Here is a 15660-nt window from a genome sequence, read left to right on the forward strand (position 1 = left end):
TTGAGAGAGCAGGGGAGGGGCAGAGAGAGAGGGAGAGAGAATCCCAAGCAGGCTCCACACTGCCAGTGTGGAGCCCAACGTAGGGCTTGAACCCACCAACCGTGAGATCATGACCTGAGCTGAAATCAAGAGTTGGACACTTAAATGGGGCGCCTGGGTGGCTTAGTCGGTTAAGCGTCCGACTTTCGCTTAGGTCATGATCTCGCGGTTCGTGGGTTCGAGCCCTGCGTCGGGCTCTGTGCTGACTGCCAGCTCAGAGCCTGGAGCCTGTTTCAGTCTGTGACTCCTCCTCTCTCTGACCCTCCCCTGCTTGCGCTGTCTCTCTCTCTCTCTCCTAGAAATAAATAAAGAAAAAAGAAAAAAAAAAGAGTTGGACACTTAACTGACTGAGCCACTCAGGCGCCCCTTATTTGTTTGTATTTTTATCTTTTATTTTTCAAGATATTTGGAACTTATTCCAACATATGATGTGTATAAAGCCCTAACTTAATATTTTCACCCGGAGTTAACCAACTGCCCCAGGAATGCCTCTTTCTTCTGGTGTGTTGGTGGTTTTTGCACGCGGTGTGCTCTTTGGTATAGAAAAGGCCAGACACCCACGTTCCCAGACTTTTTCTCCCTTTGCTGACTCCAGAAGCTACAGTTTCTCTGTGTCTGGCTGGAGACCCGGCTCCTACAGCTACAGACAGACACACACGTTCTTACCAGCAGCTGAAAGAAGTACTGAGACGTTTTGGGGTTCTTGGGAAGCTCCTGGAAACAAAGACAGGGGAGGGCCACTTCATGTCTGGGATTGTACGCAAGATCAGTTCAAGGCTGTCGCACAACAATTTCTGTAAGTTGGAGAGTCTTTACCCCACTTTCAGCTGCAAATCTGCCCCCAGGGGTCTTCTTTTTCCAGCCCCATCTACAGGCCTCCCGTTGATGTTCAGAACGACTATGGGGACATGCTGTGAATCCCACCTGATTTATCAAAGAAAGGTCTAGCCATTTCCAAAAGCAGCTAAGCTTTAGAAGCATTTTTTAAAGTCCAAATATTTAAAAGAATCAGTTATGGGTTTATGGCAGATTTAATTTCCATTAACAAGAATATTTGATTAGCCAGACTGCTCTAGTCCCTCTTTAAACCCAAGAACGGAATATTCACTTTATAAAGGGGTGGAAATCTACAAGTATCACTCTGCCTCATCTGCTGTGACCAGTAAAGATGCTTGTGGGTTGTACACGCACACACACGATCCCATAGCACCCCACATCAAGGCTTTTCAGTTACTGTGTGCTCTATGCTTGTTATATATATTATATCTGCTAACAACCTGATGGGGTTGGTACCATTAGATTTTTTTTTTCTTACAAATTAGAAAGCAATGCATAGGGATGTCATGTAATTGCCCAATGTCTCATTACTAACTGAGAGTTGAATTCAAACCCAGGTGCTTCTGACTCCAGAACTCACTGATGTGAGGATTCTCATGGGCACATACCATCTCTTCCCATTGGCGATTTATGTAAAAGCAGCCTTTCACCTTTTGTAAAGCTTTACAAGTTACAAAACTCTTGCCCAGTCCTCAGGTATCTGGATTCTTAGCACAGCAAGGGAAGGAAGGTTCGCTTGATGGAAACATGCCTTTCGTTACCTGATAGATGTTGCCACGGCAGGTAAACCCATCCCCAATGTAGTTTGGCTTGCAAGTGCACGTCCTATCTCCTTCTCCAGTGTAATTGCAGATGGCAAATTCACTACAGCCGCCATTTTTCTGGGAAAATTTCGGGGGGTGGGGGGAAAGAGTTAGCCCAGTTCGCTTGCTGGCTCTGCCAATATTCACGAAGTAAATCTGTACTGAAATGTATTTTTGTACTCACTCTCTAACTGACTGGTTTGCATTACTGCCCTTCTCCTGACCCTGCCTATCAACTCCCCATAGCGGTAAGGGCCATGTATTCACCCAGCCACGTCTCCCAAGATGGCAGGTCCAACCAAACAGATCTCCAGCTGTAAACAGACAAGCTCAGAGGCGCCAAATGGAATCTTTTTCAGCACAGGGGGGTTGACTAGAAAGGCACCAATCTTGTCTGACAATTTCCAGCTTTAGGCTGAAATTCTGATCTCGTAATGGCTAGGTAGCAGTCATCCGCTAGGAGGCAGTTGGTGTAAAACAGATAGAATACACTGCCCTTGTCGACAAAGAGCTAAAAAACTGTGGAAGACAGGACAGAGACCTAAAAATAGAAACAAAGTGAAGTACGGTTCAAAGCCAACACCTGTAGGAATGCCAAGAAGGAGTCTGCTGCCTAAGCAGTTTCCAAGTGGGGAAAGGATGTGAGCTTAGGAAAAAGAACCACGATGGGGTTGAGCAAAGGAGGAGGTCAGCAGACTTGAAGGTCGGCTATGAAATCTTCCTTTCCTCTAATCCTTGTTCCCAAAGCCTTAGTGGAGCATGCTGTTTGGGCCCAGGAGGGACTTACTGTCTGTCCCAGGTTCCTGCCTCAAACTGACACAGCTCAGTGAGCTCTTCAAGAAAGCTGCCTTCATCATCCTTGGCGGCATCAACATCTTGGTCAGTGGCCTCCACGGCACCTGGCTGCACCCTGCCTCTGCCGCCAGCCCCTGACCGCCCTTGACTTTGTCTCCACAGTCAAGTGGACCCCTCCTGAAGGCTCTGCTTCAAGCATCCTGCTGTCTCCGACCACCAGCTTTCATCAGCTCAACTCACCTCTTCTAATGCTGCAGCTCCAGCCCTGACCCACAGGGGGCTCCCTTCCCTGGAGCTACTTCTCTCTCACCTGCATGGCCGCCCACCCACTCGGTCCAGTTGGGCCCCACTCCCACCTGTGCCCTGGCACAATGGCTTGGCAAGCTGCTGCTTCTGGGCTGGCCCTGACTTGCGGTGCGCTGCTGGGGCCAGGCCCTCGTGGGTGCTGCCTGGACGCCCTTCAGAGCTATCACTTCTGTGCTCACCCAGAGAGTAACTGCTCTCTTCCTGGGAAAGACACTTCACACCTTCAGTCCTACCTCCAGCCCTCAGCCACTGCCCCTCACTCTCAGCTGACGGGCTCACCTCATACCCCACGGAGACGACAGCCACCCTACCTTCCCGCCCTGACGTTCACTGACCACGTGCGCCTGATACCAACCCTACTTTCCTCAGTTAACAAGTGAACTTACAATAGATGGACGGACTAGTCATTTACACACTAGGTGTCCGTCTCTGCCCCCTCAGTGTAAAGTCATTAAGGGAAGAGGCCTTGCTGCTTGGTCACTGATGAATTCCCAGTGCCTAAAATGGTGCCTGGGAGCTAGGGAGTGGCTGTGAGAGGTGTCCCGCTGGATATGTAGAAATGCGAGTGGCCTCTGTCCTCACGGGACTAAGAACGTCTTTAGAATGATCAGACACATTTTCAAGCTAGTTCACAGTAAGGGCCCCGTGACGCATGTGCCCATGAGAGACTCAGTGACTGACTGGTGGCTAACGAACTGACTGGTTATCTACCTGACTGACAGCCAGACGGACTAACTACCTGCCTACCTACCGCTGCGCCTGCTCCTACCTGAGGCTCACCTGTGGGCTCTGGGTCCCCGTCCCCTCAGCCACTCCTGTACCCTCCGCCTGTAACAATCCACCTTCTCTCCTTCAGTATCAGTTTCCTTCTCTCTGTTGGGGACCGTACTCATCAGCATAAAAGCACTCCTTCAGATTCCTCATCTTGCAAGAAAACACACTTCTGTTCTTCTTGAAAGAATCCAGTGGTGGGTGGCAGTCATGGGTGCAGTGGCCATGAGTTAATGACTTGCACCTGACTGTCAGGTGCGCGTGGATTCATTGCATTACTTGCCAAGACAAGGCGGCCATTAAAAAAACCAGATGGAAACGGCCATTGAGGAACTGCTGTGCAAATAAAGCTGCGTGGGTCTGGTTATTACAGCTCCACATCCCAGCACCTGTTTTCTGTAGCGGTTTCACGTGGGGACATGTTCTCCTGAGGCACTTGCCAGATTGACACAGAGGGACAGTATGGACGTGGCTCAGAGAGGATGGGCTTTAACTGTGGGACATCTATGCTGTTTTCACGCCCACAGTGGGAGGCTCCCAGGTGGGCAGTGACGTGAATAAGGGAAGTAAGACGCTTGGACAGTGCCTCCTCCGGGGCTGACGGCCTCGTGGGAGGAACAAGCACCCCCAGAGTGGTCAAGGGTGCAGCCTTGGAGTAAGACAGACATGGGTTCAAGTTCTGGCTGTGCCGTTTGCTCGCTCTGTACCCAAAAGGTACACTCGTGTCCTAAGCCCTCGCATCTGTGAACGTGACCTTGTTTAGAGAAAGAATCTTTGCGGATGTAGTTAAGGACTTTGAGACGAGAGCATCCTAGATGAGGCAGGTGGGCCTTAAGTCCACGGTCGTTTTTAGTAGAAAAGAAGACACTGACACCGAGGTGAAGACAGAGGCACAGAACGGCGTTTCTCTAGCGACAATTGGAGGGCAAAATACGCCCCAGGGCTCAGAAGCAGACTCCGAAGGCGGCCTCCTAGATGCACCAACCCCTGGAGGGCAGGTCAGAAGCAGCCCAGGCCGGACCTCAGGGCACCAGCCCCAGCGCCCTACTCACCGTTAAGCAGGCGTTGATGAGCGTGCAGACCTTCCCGTTGCCAGTGTACTTGGGCAGACAGTTACAGACCGCCTGTCCGGGAGGGGAGGGAAGCGGGTTATTTCACGGAGAGATTCTGCTGGCTCTCACGCTCCCACTCTGTGGTGGTCACGGCAGTGTTACAAGGGTCTGTATCTGATATTGGCAAGATCTATCCTACGATACGCTGCATTTAGTGCACTTGGCAAGCTTCACTCTAGCACAGGGATCTCCTACGGAGCCTAACTGCGCTGCCAAGAGATTTTATTTTTTAACACATTCTTACCTTATTTGGTCCCTTGCCTTCTTGGCATTGGCACTCACCTCCTTTGTCACTTTGGTTGGTAAGGCTCAGGTGCGGGACGCTAGGCTATGGCCCAGCCCCATTCACACAGAGACCTTGTGCGGCTCTGCCCCAGGCTCAGCCCCAAGGTGCCGCGCTGGGAGGTGCTGGCGGAGGGCTGTGGCCTCACTCAGGCGGCACACGTGAAAATGGTCAGCTAGACCCACTATTTGGCCAAGGATGTCAGTGGGGGCTTCAAGTCGAGGGAGGGGACACTGCGGGAAGCTGGGGGCTGCTTAGTTCGGCCTCATTTCCCCCGTGCTCTGCTCAGGAGGAGCGGCACAGGGGCGAGCGGGGCTGAAACCGCGCTATGTTACTACAGTTACCGAGTTGTGTGCCCAGAAGAAAGGGCACTTGCTCCTAGTGTGTCCACCAGAGGGGAGGCTTTTCTTTCCCAATCCACCCAAGCCACACAGGAGAGCTGGCTCTGGTCTGAGAGCTTGTTAGAACCTGGGCTCACTGACAGGACCAGCCAGGCCAAATGGCAGATTTTCACTCCTCTGCCTCTTCCTTCCTTATGGGCTCTGACCTTGGCCTGCACCGTCACCAACACACCCACCGGCTGTCCCTCCTGGACTAAGGTCCTGTCCCAGAGATCAACTCTGTGTCCTTCTCACTGCCTCCTAGGTCTGGAGAAGGATTTGTAGATGCCCTGAGCACCAAAACGCTTCTAGGTTTTCCTTACTCCATATGTGGTTTGAAATAAGAGCTCTGATGAACCCCAAAATATGTCTAAGGTAGCCCAATACTGCTTGTTCTGGTTTTCTCCAAGACTGTGTGTAAACACACACACACACACACACACACACACACACACCCCAATTCTTTCAAAATAAGGGTGTTTTTTTCCTCCTTATTTTTGGGTGCTTTAGGCACCCGCTTGTTCTGATCATTGGGAGACCAGGCTAAGCAAGGTTCATAGAACATTCACTGGGAATTTCACTTCATCATCCAGTTTCAGATGTATATAATTTCCCGAGTATTGGGCCTGTTCGGGCTGCAAAGTTCACTGTGTTAGGGAAATATGTGATTAGCAGAAGGCCTAAAAACACTATCTTTTTAAAAAATTAATTATTTTAAGTTTACTTACTTGTTTCAAGAGAGACAGCGCAAGATGGGAGGAGCAGAGAGAGAGGGAGAGAGAGAATCCCAAGCAGGCTCTGTGCTGCTAGTGCAGAGCCCAGAGTGGGGCTTGAACTCATGAAACCACAAGATCTTGACCTGAGCTGAAACCAAGAGTCGGATGCTTAACCAGCTGAGCCACCCAGGTGCCCCTAAAAATGCCATCTTATGCTGTGGCACATGCATTTCAGGGCTTCAAGCCAAAGAAAATGTGTGTGACTCTAGGCATCAGGAAGCTGAAAGGAGAGCATTGTTGGGAACTTTCTAGGTGCTTCTGGAACCATGTGGTGTCTGCAGATGTCTCCCCCTTCCCACTCAGGAAGCCCCTTCTCCCAAGGGCCCCCTGTTCCCCTCACGCTCCAAAGAATGGCCTCTTAGGAGATTTTTCAGAATTTCCCCCTAAAATTTGGTTTCATGACGCTGGTGCCCACAGGCCTGTTCTCAGCCCCCTTCCTTCAGGCCTGGGTCTGAAGGCTCAGGAACTGCGCCAAGGAAAACTTAGGGCCCTGGGTGGGGGCGTGGCAGGGCTCACCTGGTTGGGTCCCGTCTGAGTGCACTCTGCGTTCTTGTGGCAGCCACCATGGTTCTCCAAACACGGGTTGATCTCTTTAAAACAAAAAGCCAGAGCCCAGCATGAGAGTCAAGCCTTCTTTTCCAGTAAAGATGTCTTGAGGAGCCAGGCAGGATGGCTAACTGGACCAGGGCGGCAGGTGTCAAAGTGTGATTAGTTTTCTGACAACCCTGCGGCAGAAGTAACCCAGCAGGGAAGGCACCAGATACGGCATCTCCATATCCGCTCCTCTGGGCTGGGGCTGTGCCAGCCACGGCCTAGGGTGTGGGCTTGCTTCTGTCCCGCTAGGGAATGAATACGGGCATTTGCAGCCAAGGACTTGAAGTAATAGGATCTTGGATCCAATCCAACATGCTAGCAAGGAGGAAAGTCAGGAATTTTATTTATTTTTTTTTTTAATTTTTTTTTTAATGTTTTATTTATTTCTAGAAGAGAGAGAGAGAGACAGCGCGAACAGGGGAGGGTCAGAGAGAGAGGGATTCACAGACTGAAACAGGCTCCAGGCTCTGAGCTGGCAGTCAGCACAGAGCCCGACGCGGGGCTCGAACCCACGAACCGCGAGATCATGACCTAAGCGAAAGTCGGACGCTTAACCGACTAAGCCACCCAGGCACCCCAAGAAAGTCAGGAATTTTAAAAGGTGCTTGTAACTCTCATGATACAAGTAGGGAAGAATCCTCAATAGAGTCGAAATTTAGGACACTGTGATGAGGCACAGGGTATGTGCTTGGTGATAAAGTATCTCCCTATTGGTGACTAATTAGGAGCAATGGGGAAAAAGTAACTGTACAGCGAGAAATCAGAGAGCACCTTGACTGAGTCGTCAAAATTAACATCACACACGAGAGGCGGCTGGAAATCATGGGCCTCCAGCGTGACGGCCTCAGAAGGATGCAAACTCACTCCTGTGATAAGGAGGCTAGAATGTATAATCTCAGTGTAATCATGAAAAACCATCAGACAAGCCCCAAAGGAAGGATATGCTATGAAAAACTGTTGGGTGGCTTATATTCTTCCAAAATGTCAGTGTCATAAATGACAAAGCAAGGCTGGGGAACCATCCCCGATTCCAGGAGACTAAAGGGACGTAATAGCTAAATACAATGCCCGTCCCTATACTACTTCCTGCACTTGAGGGAAAAAAAGCCAGAACAGGATGTTATTGGGAACAAAATTAGAATATAAATGGTAATTAAACAAAAGTATAATATCAATGGTAAACTTGAGGCATCTGCATGGCTCAGTCAGTTAAATGTCCGACCCTTGATTTCTGCTCAGGTCATGATCTCATGGTTGTGAGACCGAGCCCTGCATCAGGCTCTGCGCTGAGCATGGCGCCTTCTTGGGATTCTCTCTCCCCTCCCCTGCTTGTGAGGGCACATACTTTCTCTCTCTCTCTCAAAATAAATAAACATTTAAGACAATAATAGCTTGACTGAAGTTGGTAACTGCTGTGGTTATCTAAGAATTTATCCTTATTCTCAAAAATACCCAAGTATTAAGGATAATGGGAATATGATACAGTCTAGTCTCAAATGGTTTAGGAAGCAGAGGTACATTTATAAAGAGAACACGTGATACAGCAAATGAAGCAAGAAGTTAGCGATAGTAAATCCAGGTAAAGAGCAAGTGGGTCTTCCTGTCTTCTTTTGTTCTATTCTTGCCACACTTTGGTGTGAATGTATTTTTTTACAACTAAAATGTTAAAAGTCAGACAGCATACGACGGCATACCTTTACAGTAGAACAGTGTGTAGCCATTAAGATAATGATTTGGAGGTACACTTATCTTCAGGGAGAGGTGTTCTTTGGTGTTGCTAACCACAGTAAATATTACGTATCATAAGACAGAACTTTTGTTTAAAGAAGTAGGTGTATCTGTAGCAAATGAAGTAATGCAACTATAGGAAGAGTGGTTATTTCTACAATTCTCCCCATTCTCTAATTTTTCTACAGTGAGAAGTGCTATTGTATAAAAAAGGAACTAATAAATGTTACAAAATTCAGTCACCACCCTAATGCTTAATTGGAAAATGTGTCTCCCCGTTTTTCCTTGCACGTGATTTTTGGACATCACACACCTTCACGCCCCTGTGGTCACCTTTACACACCTCATACCTTCCCGCGCAGATGATTCCAACAGAGGCACGCCCTCAAAATAGGATCACTTACCGGGGCTCTGGCTGTAAAGCCACCAGGCAGGTGCGGGATGGGACCTACCTAGACATACGATGCCATCGCCCGTGTAGCCTGCCTTGCACACACACACCCGGCTTCCTGGAGTGGTTCTTTTACAGTCAGCCTTGGCAGAGCAACCTCCATTGCTGGTCTCACAGGCGTTGATGGCTGTAGAAGGGAGACACGACACAGAGCCAAACAGGGGAGGGGGGTGGGAAACACTGAGGCATTTTTTTTACTAGAGTGAGAAATGGAAGCTACTTCAAAATGTCAGGTGCTGGATTGAGTATGAATAATTCAAAAGAATGCAGAGCATTGGATGTCTTCACTGGTGAATTCTACCAAACATTTAAAAAAGAATAAATACCAATTCTCACAAACTCTCCCAAGAACTAGAAGAGGGGAGAAGACTTCCCGATTCATTTTATGAGGCCTGATACCAAAACCAGACAGACTCAGCTCAAGAAAACTCTATAGGCCAATGTCCCTTACAGATATAAACACAAAGAACCTCAAGAAAATACTTGTCCATCAAATTCGGCAAAAAGAATAATACACTATACCCAAATGGGATTTATGCAGGAATGCAAGGTGGTTTACCATCTAAAAATCAATTAATATACTACAGCCTATCAACAGAATTAAAGACAATTCCACTATCAAATGCTTTATTTCTCAACAGAAGGAATAAAGCATTTGATAAAATTCAATACATTTAATAATAAAAGCTCAACAGGTGAGGGATATGAGGAAACTTCCTTAACCTGAGAAGGAGTCCAGTAATAAATCCATACACGTAAGGTCAGCTGATTTTCCACAAAGGTGCCAAGACATTTCAACAGGGGAGAGAACTGTCTTTTCAATGGATGATACCAAGACAACTGGATATTCACACACAGAAGAATCTGGACTTCGACCTCACAACATGTACACAAATTAATTCAAAGTGAGTCAAAGACCTAGATCCACGTGGAGTCCCATGGTGTGACACTGGACAAGCCACTTAGTCAATCTGAACCTTGGGGTGCACCTGGCAAGGTTTGTTTACAAGTTCAGAGACTTCCATCTAATAACACATACGAAAGTGCTAGAGTAATGTTGGTTGCTCTCCTACTAACTCTGCTTTTGCTACTTTTCCTAAAAACAGGGGGCAAGGAAAACCTTCCAGTCACTTGCCCTTGCCAGCTGTTTTCACCGGCATACTGTGCACATCCTACCACAGGGAACGTCTGGGACCAGGGTCAGGGTGCCTGCACGCTGGGAGAATCCCCCAGGGTAAGACAGTCTAGAAGGCGGGTTGGTATGTTCACTGTCCGCTACAATCTGGACGGAAAGCCTGCCTGAACAAGGTGCTCAAGAGAAATACGATGCTAAGCGTTTCCATTTTTCTAGTACCAAATATGTGGTGGGCACCGTAAGAGTAATAGATCACATTTACTGGGTGCTCTGTGCCAGGGCTCTTCAAAGCACCTCACCGGTATTAATCCCGGTTCTCACCAATCAGTTCAGGGAGGGAGATTCTCTTCTGGTCTACAACTTACAGATATCAAAATGATGCAAAGAGCATCGAGCAACTTCCCCAGGTAACACGAGTTATAAGAACTTAGACTCAAACCGGGGAGAGTCTGATGCGGGGGCTGTTTTAAATTCTGCGTCATCCTGTCAATTGCACAGAGAGGTCGTTTCACCCCCAAACCTCTCTGCAAGGGACACAGTTTTATGCTCACTTTATAAGTGCGCTGAGGGGGCTCAGAGCAAGGAAGAGACCCATCCAGAGCCGGGTGGGAAGCAGGAGGAAGAACCAAGACCCAGGCCCATGTGTCCTACTCCAGAGTACCTGCGCCCGGGTCACATGCTAGGTCGATCATACCAGTGTTTTCAAAGTTCCCCGGGCGACTTCAAATGCAGCCAAGGCTGTGAACCGCCGTTTGGAGAAGAAAACACGTACACTTGTCCCACGCATTCCTAACCCAACACACACCCCAAACGCTAACAGTAGCTTTCTCGCCCGGGGTTACGTGGGTTCACCATCAGCGGTTGGCAGCGGCTGCCCGTGCACTCTGCAGGGACACAGGTCTCTCAAGGGCACGTGCCAGCCTCGTTTCCCCCCAGCGATCCCGTCCTCGCTTGCCTGTGCAGACTGTCCCGTTGCCTTGGAATCCTGCTGCACATCTGCATAAGGCTGTGCCGTTCGGACTGAGGAGGCAGCTGCAATGAGAAACGGCAAGTGCTGTGTGGGGGGGGACAGATATAGAACATCCATCCCCTGTGTCCCCAGTGTCCCAGTTCCCGCCCCCCTGCGGCCCTCGGAGGTCTTGCCTGAGGCTCGGGAGGAAAGTGCATGCCCAGCACGGCCCTGCACGGGCAGCTGTAACTGCAGAGAGGACCTAGGTAGGCATCGGCCCGGGATGAGGAGAGTTACCAATCCTTAGAGGGCCACTTATGGACGAGGAGCTGTGTTTCCCACATTATTTTGCATAAACGACATGATATCCGATAGCCCTCACCAGTAGACACTCTTCTTCCCATTTATAGATGGAGAAACTGGGGCTTAGAAGCGTAAAGTGACTCAAGGTTATGTGGACAATGAAGATGACAAAGGCAGGTTGGAATTCAGGTCTAAGTCCAGTTACTGGGCTAGATAATGAACCCATTACGCCCCTCTGGGAGTTCGGAGTATGAAGGTGAAGTATGAGCACGCAAGGCTTGGCTGGGAGTGGGGAGCAAGGCCTGATGGAGGTCAGGTGCACTGGGCTCCCTCGGCCTCTAACAGAGTCCCTGTGGCGTGAAGTGGGGGAAACAGCTGGCATTTTCGCCCAGGTGCCAGGTGACTCGGGTGGCGGCTCGTAAAAGGCTGGAAATGGCAGGCTGATGGTGGCCTTTTCAGAGATTTTTTGTTTCATATTGAAATTCATCATACGTCTTCAGAAAAGGTCCCAGGAAGCTATTACCCTGAGGACAGGCCTGACGTGGGCACCACTAGGAAAGAAGCCCCTTTGCATCACCCCCGGAGAAAGCTCGGCGGTACGTACTTGGCGCTGGTGTGGCAGAGGCCCTTGCAGTTGTCTTTTGTGATCTCTGCAAAAGAGAACCAATTGCTGGGTCAGCCCTTTCTTACTAAACCTAACTGAAGAACTTGCTTTGAGTACTTGGTGCCAAGAAAAGACTCAATTCCTCAGAAGTAATGATATGCGTCATGGCAACTATGTAAAACTATATGACCTTGTCAATCCTTGTTTTGCATTGGCTGCCAGGAAGCTCAGGGCCAAATCTGAAGGCCGAATTTACTGAAGGAGTGTCTACTGTGTGCCAGGCTGCAAGGAGAGTGAAACACAGTATCCCCAGTCCGGGTCTGGATGTTGATGCATGTTCCTTCCTGGGGCCTGATTTCCTACTTTTATTTCTATTTCCTATGTTCCTTATTCTTTCTAGCTTTTCATCATTTTATTATGGAGTGAAATAAACAAGCAAAGCCTAATTATAACTAATATTAAAAGGCTTTTTTTTTTTTTAGATTATATTTTGGGGGCACCTGGGTGGCTCAGTCAGTTAACTGTCTGTCCTACTTTGGCTCAGGTCATGATCTCGTGGTTTGTAGATTTGAGCCCCGTGTTGGGCTCTGTGCTGACAGTTCAATGTTTTATTTATTTCTGAGAGAGAGAGAGAGAGAGAGACAGTGTGAGCAGGGGAGGGTCAGAGAGAAAGGGAGACACAGAATCTGAAACAGGCTCCAGGCTAGCTCAGAGCCCGATGCAGGGCTCGAACCCACGAACCACAAGATCATGACCTGAGCTGAAGTTGGAGGCTTAACTGGCTGAGCCACCCAGGCGCCCCTGTGCTGACAGTTCAGAGCCTGGAGCTGCTTGGGAGTCTGTGTCTCCCTCTCTCTGCCCCTCCCCCACGTACACTCTGTGTCTGTCTCTCTCTCACTCAGAAATGAACATTAAAATTTTTTTAAAAGGTTTTATTTTTAAGCAATCTCTACACCCAACATGTGGCTTAAACTCACAACCCTGAGATCAAGAGTTGCATGCTCTACACAATGAACTAGCCAGGTACCCCCCACCCACCCTTTTTCTTTTTGCATATGCAAAAATAGTGCAGGGCCAGGCATATAGCAAGGTATCTATTATCCATTAGCTGAATTAATTCCTAAATTTCCTGGAATAGCACAAGACTTTTGCTCTTGGATGCTCAGCTACCAGATATTTCCCAGCAGGGGAAGATCCAGAAAGAAATCATTAGAGATGAAGAAAGAGTACCCTTTGGGGAGGATGTCCATATTAAGAGCCATTGGGATAGAATCTCATTAGAGCTGCCCAAGTCACACAGGAGGGCCTGTAACAGGACCTGAGAGGTCTGTTTTGTGTCCAAGGGAACATTTACAGGCTCCGAGGGGCTGGGATGCAATTTTGTGCTGTTATGTACGCTCTTCCTTGAGCCTGGAAATCCCTTCTCTCCATTCTCTATCTATTGAAACCCCAGTCATCTTTGAGGTCCTTCTCTCTGTAACATGCTCTAGACCTCTGAGCCAACTTCAGTCAACAGGGGTGACTACCCGGAGTGCCTTGTGAGAAGGATGTGGCAAGACATGGGGCCTCAGTGATGTCTGCCAGGACTTTGGGCACAAGCAAAGGAGTTACCTTCCTCATTCTAGTCTAGAGGCTCTTTCCTCTGTGCTCTCATACCATGATTTTTTGAGCACTACTGAACATTTATTTCCATTTTAGGCCGGATGCTGTTTGTGCAAGGTGTGCACTGAGAGCCGGCCGGAAACCTGGGGGAGTAGCAGTTGGTGGGTAGCCTGTCTCCACCCTGCTAAGGTGTTTCTCTTGCAGGCAATGCACTTTCTCCTGGAGGCAAGGAAGGGCCACAGCAGGGTGTCAAGTCCTGGGGACTTGATCTTACCTATTGCTATGGGAGAAGGGGGAATTTTTGTGTCCCCCCACCCCTCAAATCCATATGAGGAAACCTAATCTCCAGGGTGACGGTATTGGGGCTTGGGGCTGTGGAGAAGGTTAGGTCAGAAGCGTGCTCACGAACAGGATTAGTCCTTACGCAAGAGACCCCTGAAACACCCCTGCCTCTTCCGCCATGTGAGGACATGAGACATCAGCAGTCAGCAACCCAGAAGAAGGTTCTCACCAGAGCCTCATGCTACTTGGTCTCAGACTTCCAGCCTCTAGAACTGTGAGAGAGACATCTCTGTGGCTTACAAGCCACCTCGTCTATAGCATTTGTTATAGTAGCCTGAACTAAGACACCTGTGTTCTGGAAAGGTCTCTCTGGCAGCCACGTGGAGAAAGCTGGGACAGGAGGCACAGGGCCAGACCCCAAGCCTCTCATGGAGAGGATGAACTGCAGAAGGAAATGTGGTCGTCAGAATAATGCAGACATGCCGGCCAGGGAGGCGGGAAGGGGCAGGTGGGGGTGGGCTGGACTTTCTTCCCAGGAGGGAAAGCAGGAAGAGGAGGGAGTCTGGAGGGCCGTCCTTGGGGCACATTAAGAAACATGAACACAGTGTGGTGCAGTTGGGGGAGATGGGCCTGTTCAGACCCTGCTGTGGGAAAATAAATGTATATAATCTCTGAAGGGCAACTTGGCAAGAAGTAGCAAATCCTCCCCCCAGAAGTGCAACTTCTTTTTTTTTAATGTTCATTTTTGAGGGGGGGGGGTAGGGGGCAGACAGAGAGGGGGACTGAAAATCCAAGTGGCTCCATGCTGACAACAGTAAGCTCCATGCGGGGCTCAGACTCACCTACCGTGAGATCATGAACTGAGCTGAAGTCAGATGCTTAACCAACTGAGCCACCCAGGCACCCCCAAAGTGCCAACTTCTAACTCAGATATCCCATCTCTAGAAATATCAGTGAATGAATTAGACAAATGCAAAATGATGTATGTTCACCGCAGCGCTATGATGACAACAGAAAATGGGTTTTAGAAAGCATGGTATAGTCATATCCTGAGGTATTACATGAAAATTAAAAAACAATATTTATATATATTTATCCACATGGAAAGCTATCCGTTTGTACTGTGAAATGAAAAAGTAGGCCATTGGGACGCCTGGGTGGCTCTCAGTTGGTTAAGTGTCTGACTTGTGCTGACAGCAGGGAGCCTGCTTGGTATTCTCTCTCTCTTCTCTCTCTGCTCCTCCCCAACTTGCGCACACATGCACGATCTCTCCTTTCTCTCTCTCTCTCAAAACTAAATAAAACTTAAAAAAAAAAGAGTAGGCCATAAAACTATGTGGAGCATGGTGCCACACGCAGATGTTTACACACCTAGAAAAAGGGTGGAAAGTCAATGTAAGATATTAACGATAGCTCTTTCCTGCTGTGGGAATGTAATTTTGCTTTTCTTCTTTCTGCTTTTCTTTATTTTACACACTTTCTGCAGCAAGTAGGAATTACCTGGGTTGCCAAAGGAAGAAATAGAGGTGTCATTTCTATTTTAGGAAGAAAGAGATGTAGCTGCTAAGACACGAGGCAAAGAGCAGATCATAAGGACTGAGGGGTTCATCCTTACCACTGTCACATCTCACTCCTCGCCAGCCAACTTCACAGTCACAGGAGCCGTCGCCTGAGGGTCCCTGGTTGCATCTCCCGTGGACACAAGAACACGCTAAGTGGAAAAGTGCCCACAAACTGTTAGATCTCTGACCCGTGCTCAGAAGCTCATTTACCATTTACTATAAAGTGTCATGTCACATGAAAGGCATTTAATTCTCCAACTTGGTTCCAGAGAATCATTGTCGTTAACGGAGGGCTGGATTCACCGGGGGGGGAGGGGGGGGTAGGAGCACAGGAGACAGAATCGAATC

At 48.8% G+C, this 15660-nt stretch overlaps 1 protein-coding gene across 1 annotated transcript in view; it reads right to left on the reverse strand.

Annotated features, from left to right (window-relative positions):
• Positions 1-15660, reverse strand: part of STAB2 (stabilin 2) — a 145636-nt gene that overhangs the window by 39442 nt on the left and 90534 nt on the right. The window contains exons 38-45 of the mRNA XM_077778501.1: positions 15366-15461; positions 11867-11912; positions 10966-11042; positions 8877-9002; positions 6619-6692; positions 4604-4675; positions 1638-1757; positions 706-753 (exon numbers count right to left, since the gene is read on the reverse strand). Coding sequence (XP_077634627.1) covers positions 706-753; positions 1638-1757; positions 4604-4675; positions 6619-6692; positions 8877-9002; positions 10966-11042; positions 11867-11912; positions 15366-15461 — 659 coding nt within the window. The remainder of the gene's footprint in view (positions 1-705; positions 754-1637; positions 1758-4603; positions 4676-6618; positions 6693-8876; positions 9003-10965; positions 11043-11866; positions 11913-15365; positions 15462-15660) is intronic.

This window comes from Crocuta crocuta, unplaced genomic scaffold (assembly GCF_008692635.1).
Source record: "Crocuta crocuta isolate KB4526 unplaced genomic scaffold, BGI_CrCroc_1.0 scaffold705, whole genome shotgun sequence".
Taxonomy (NCBI): domain Eukaryota; kingdom Metazoa; phylum Chordata; class Mammalia; order Carnivora; family Hyaenidae; genus Crocuta; species Crocuta crocuta.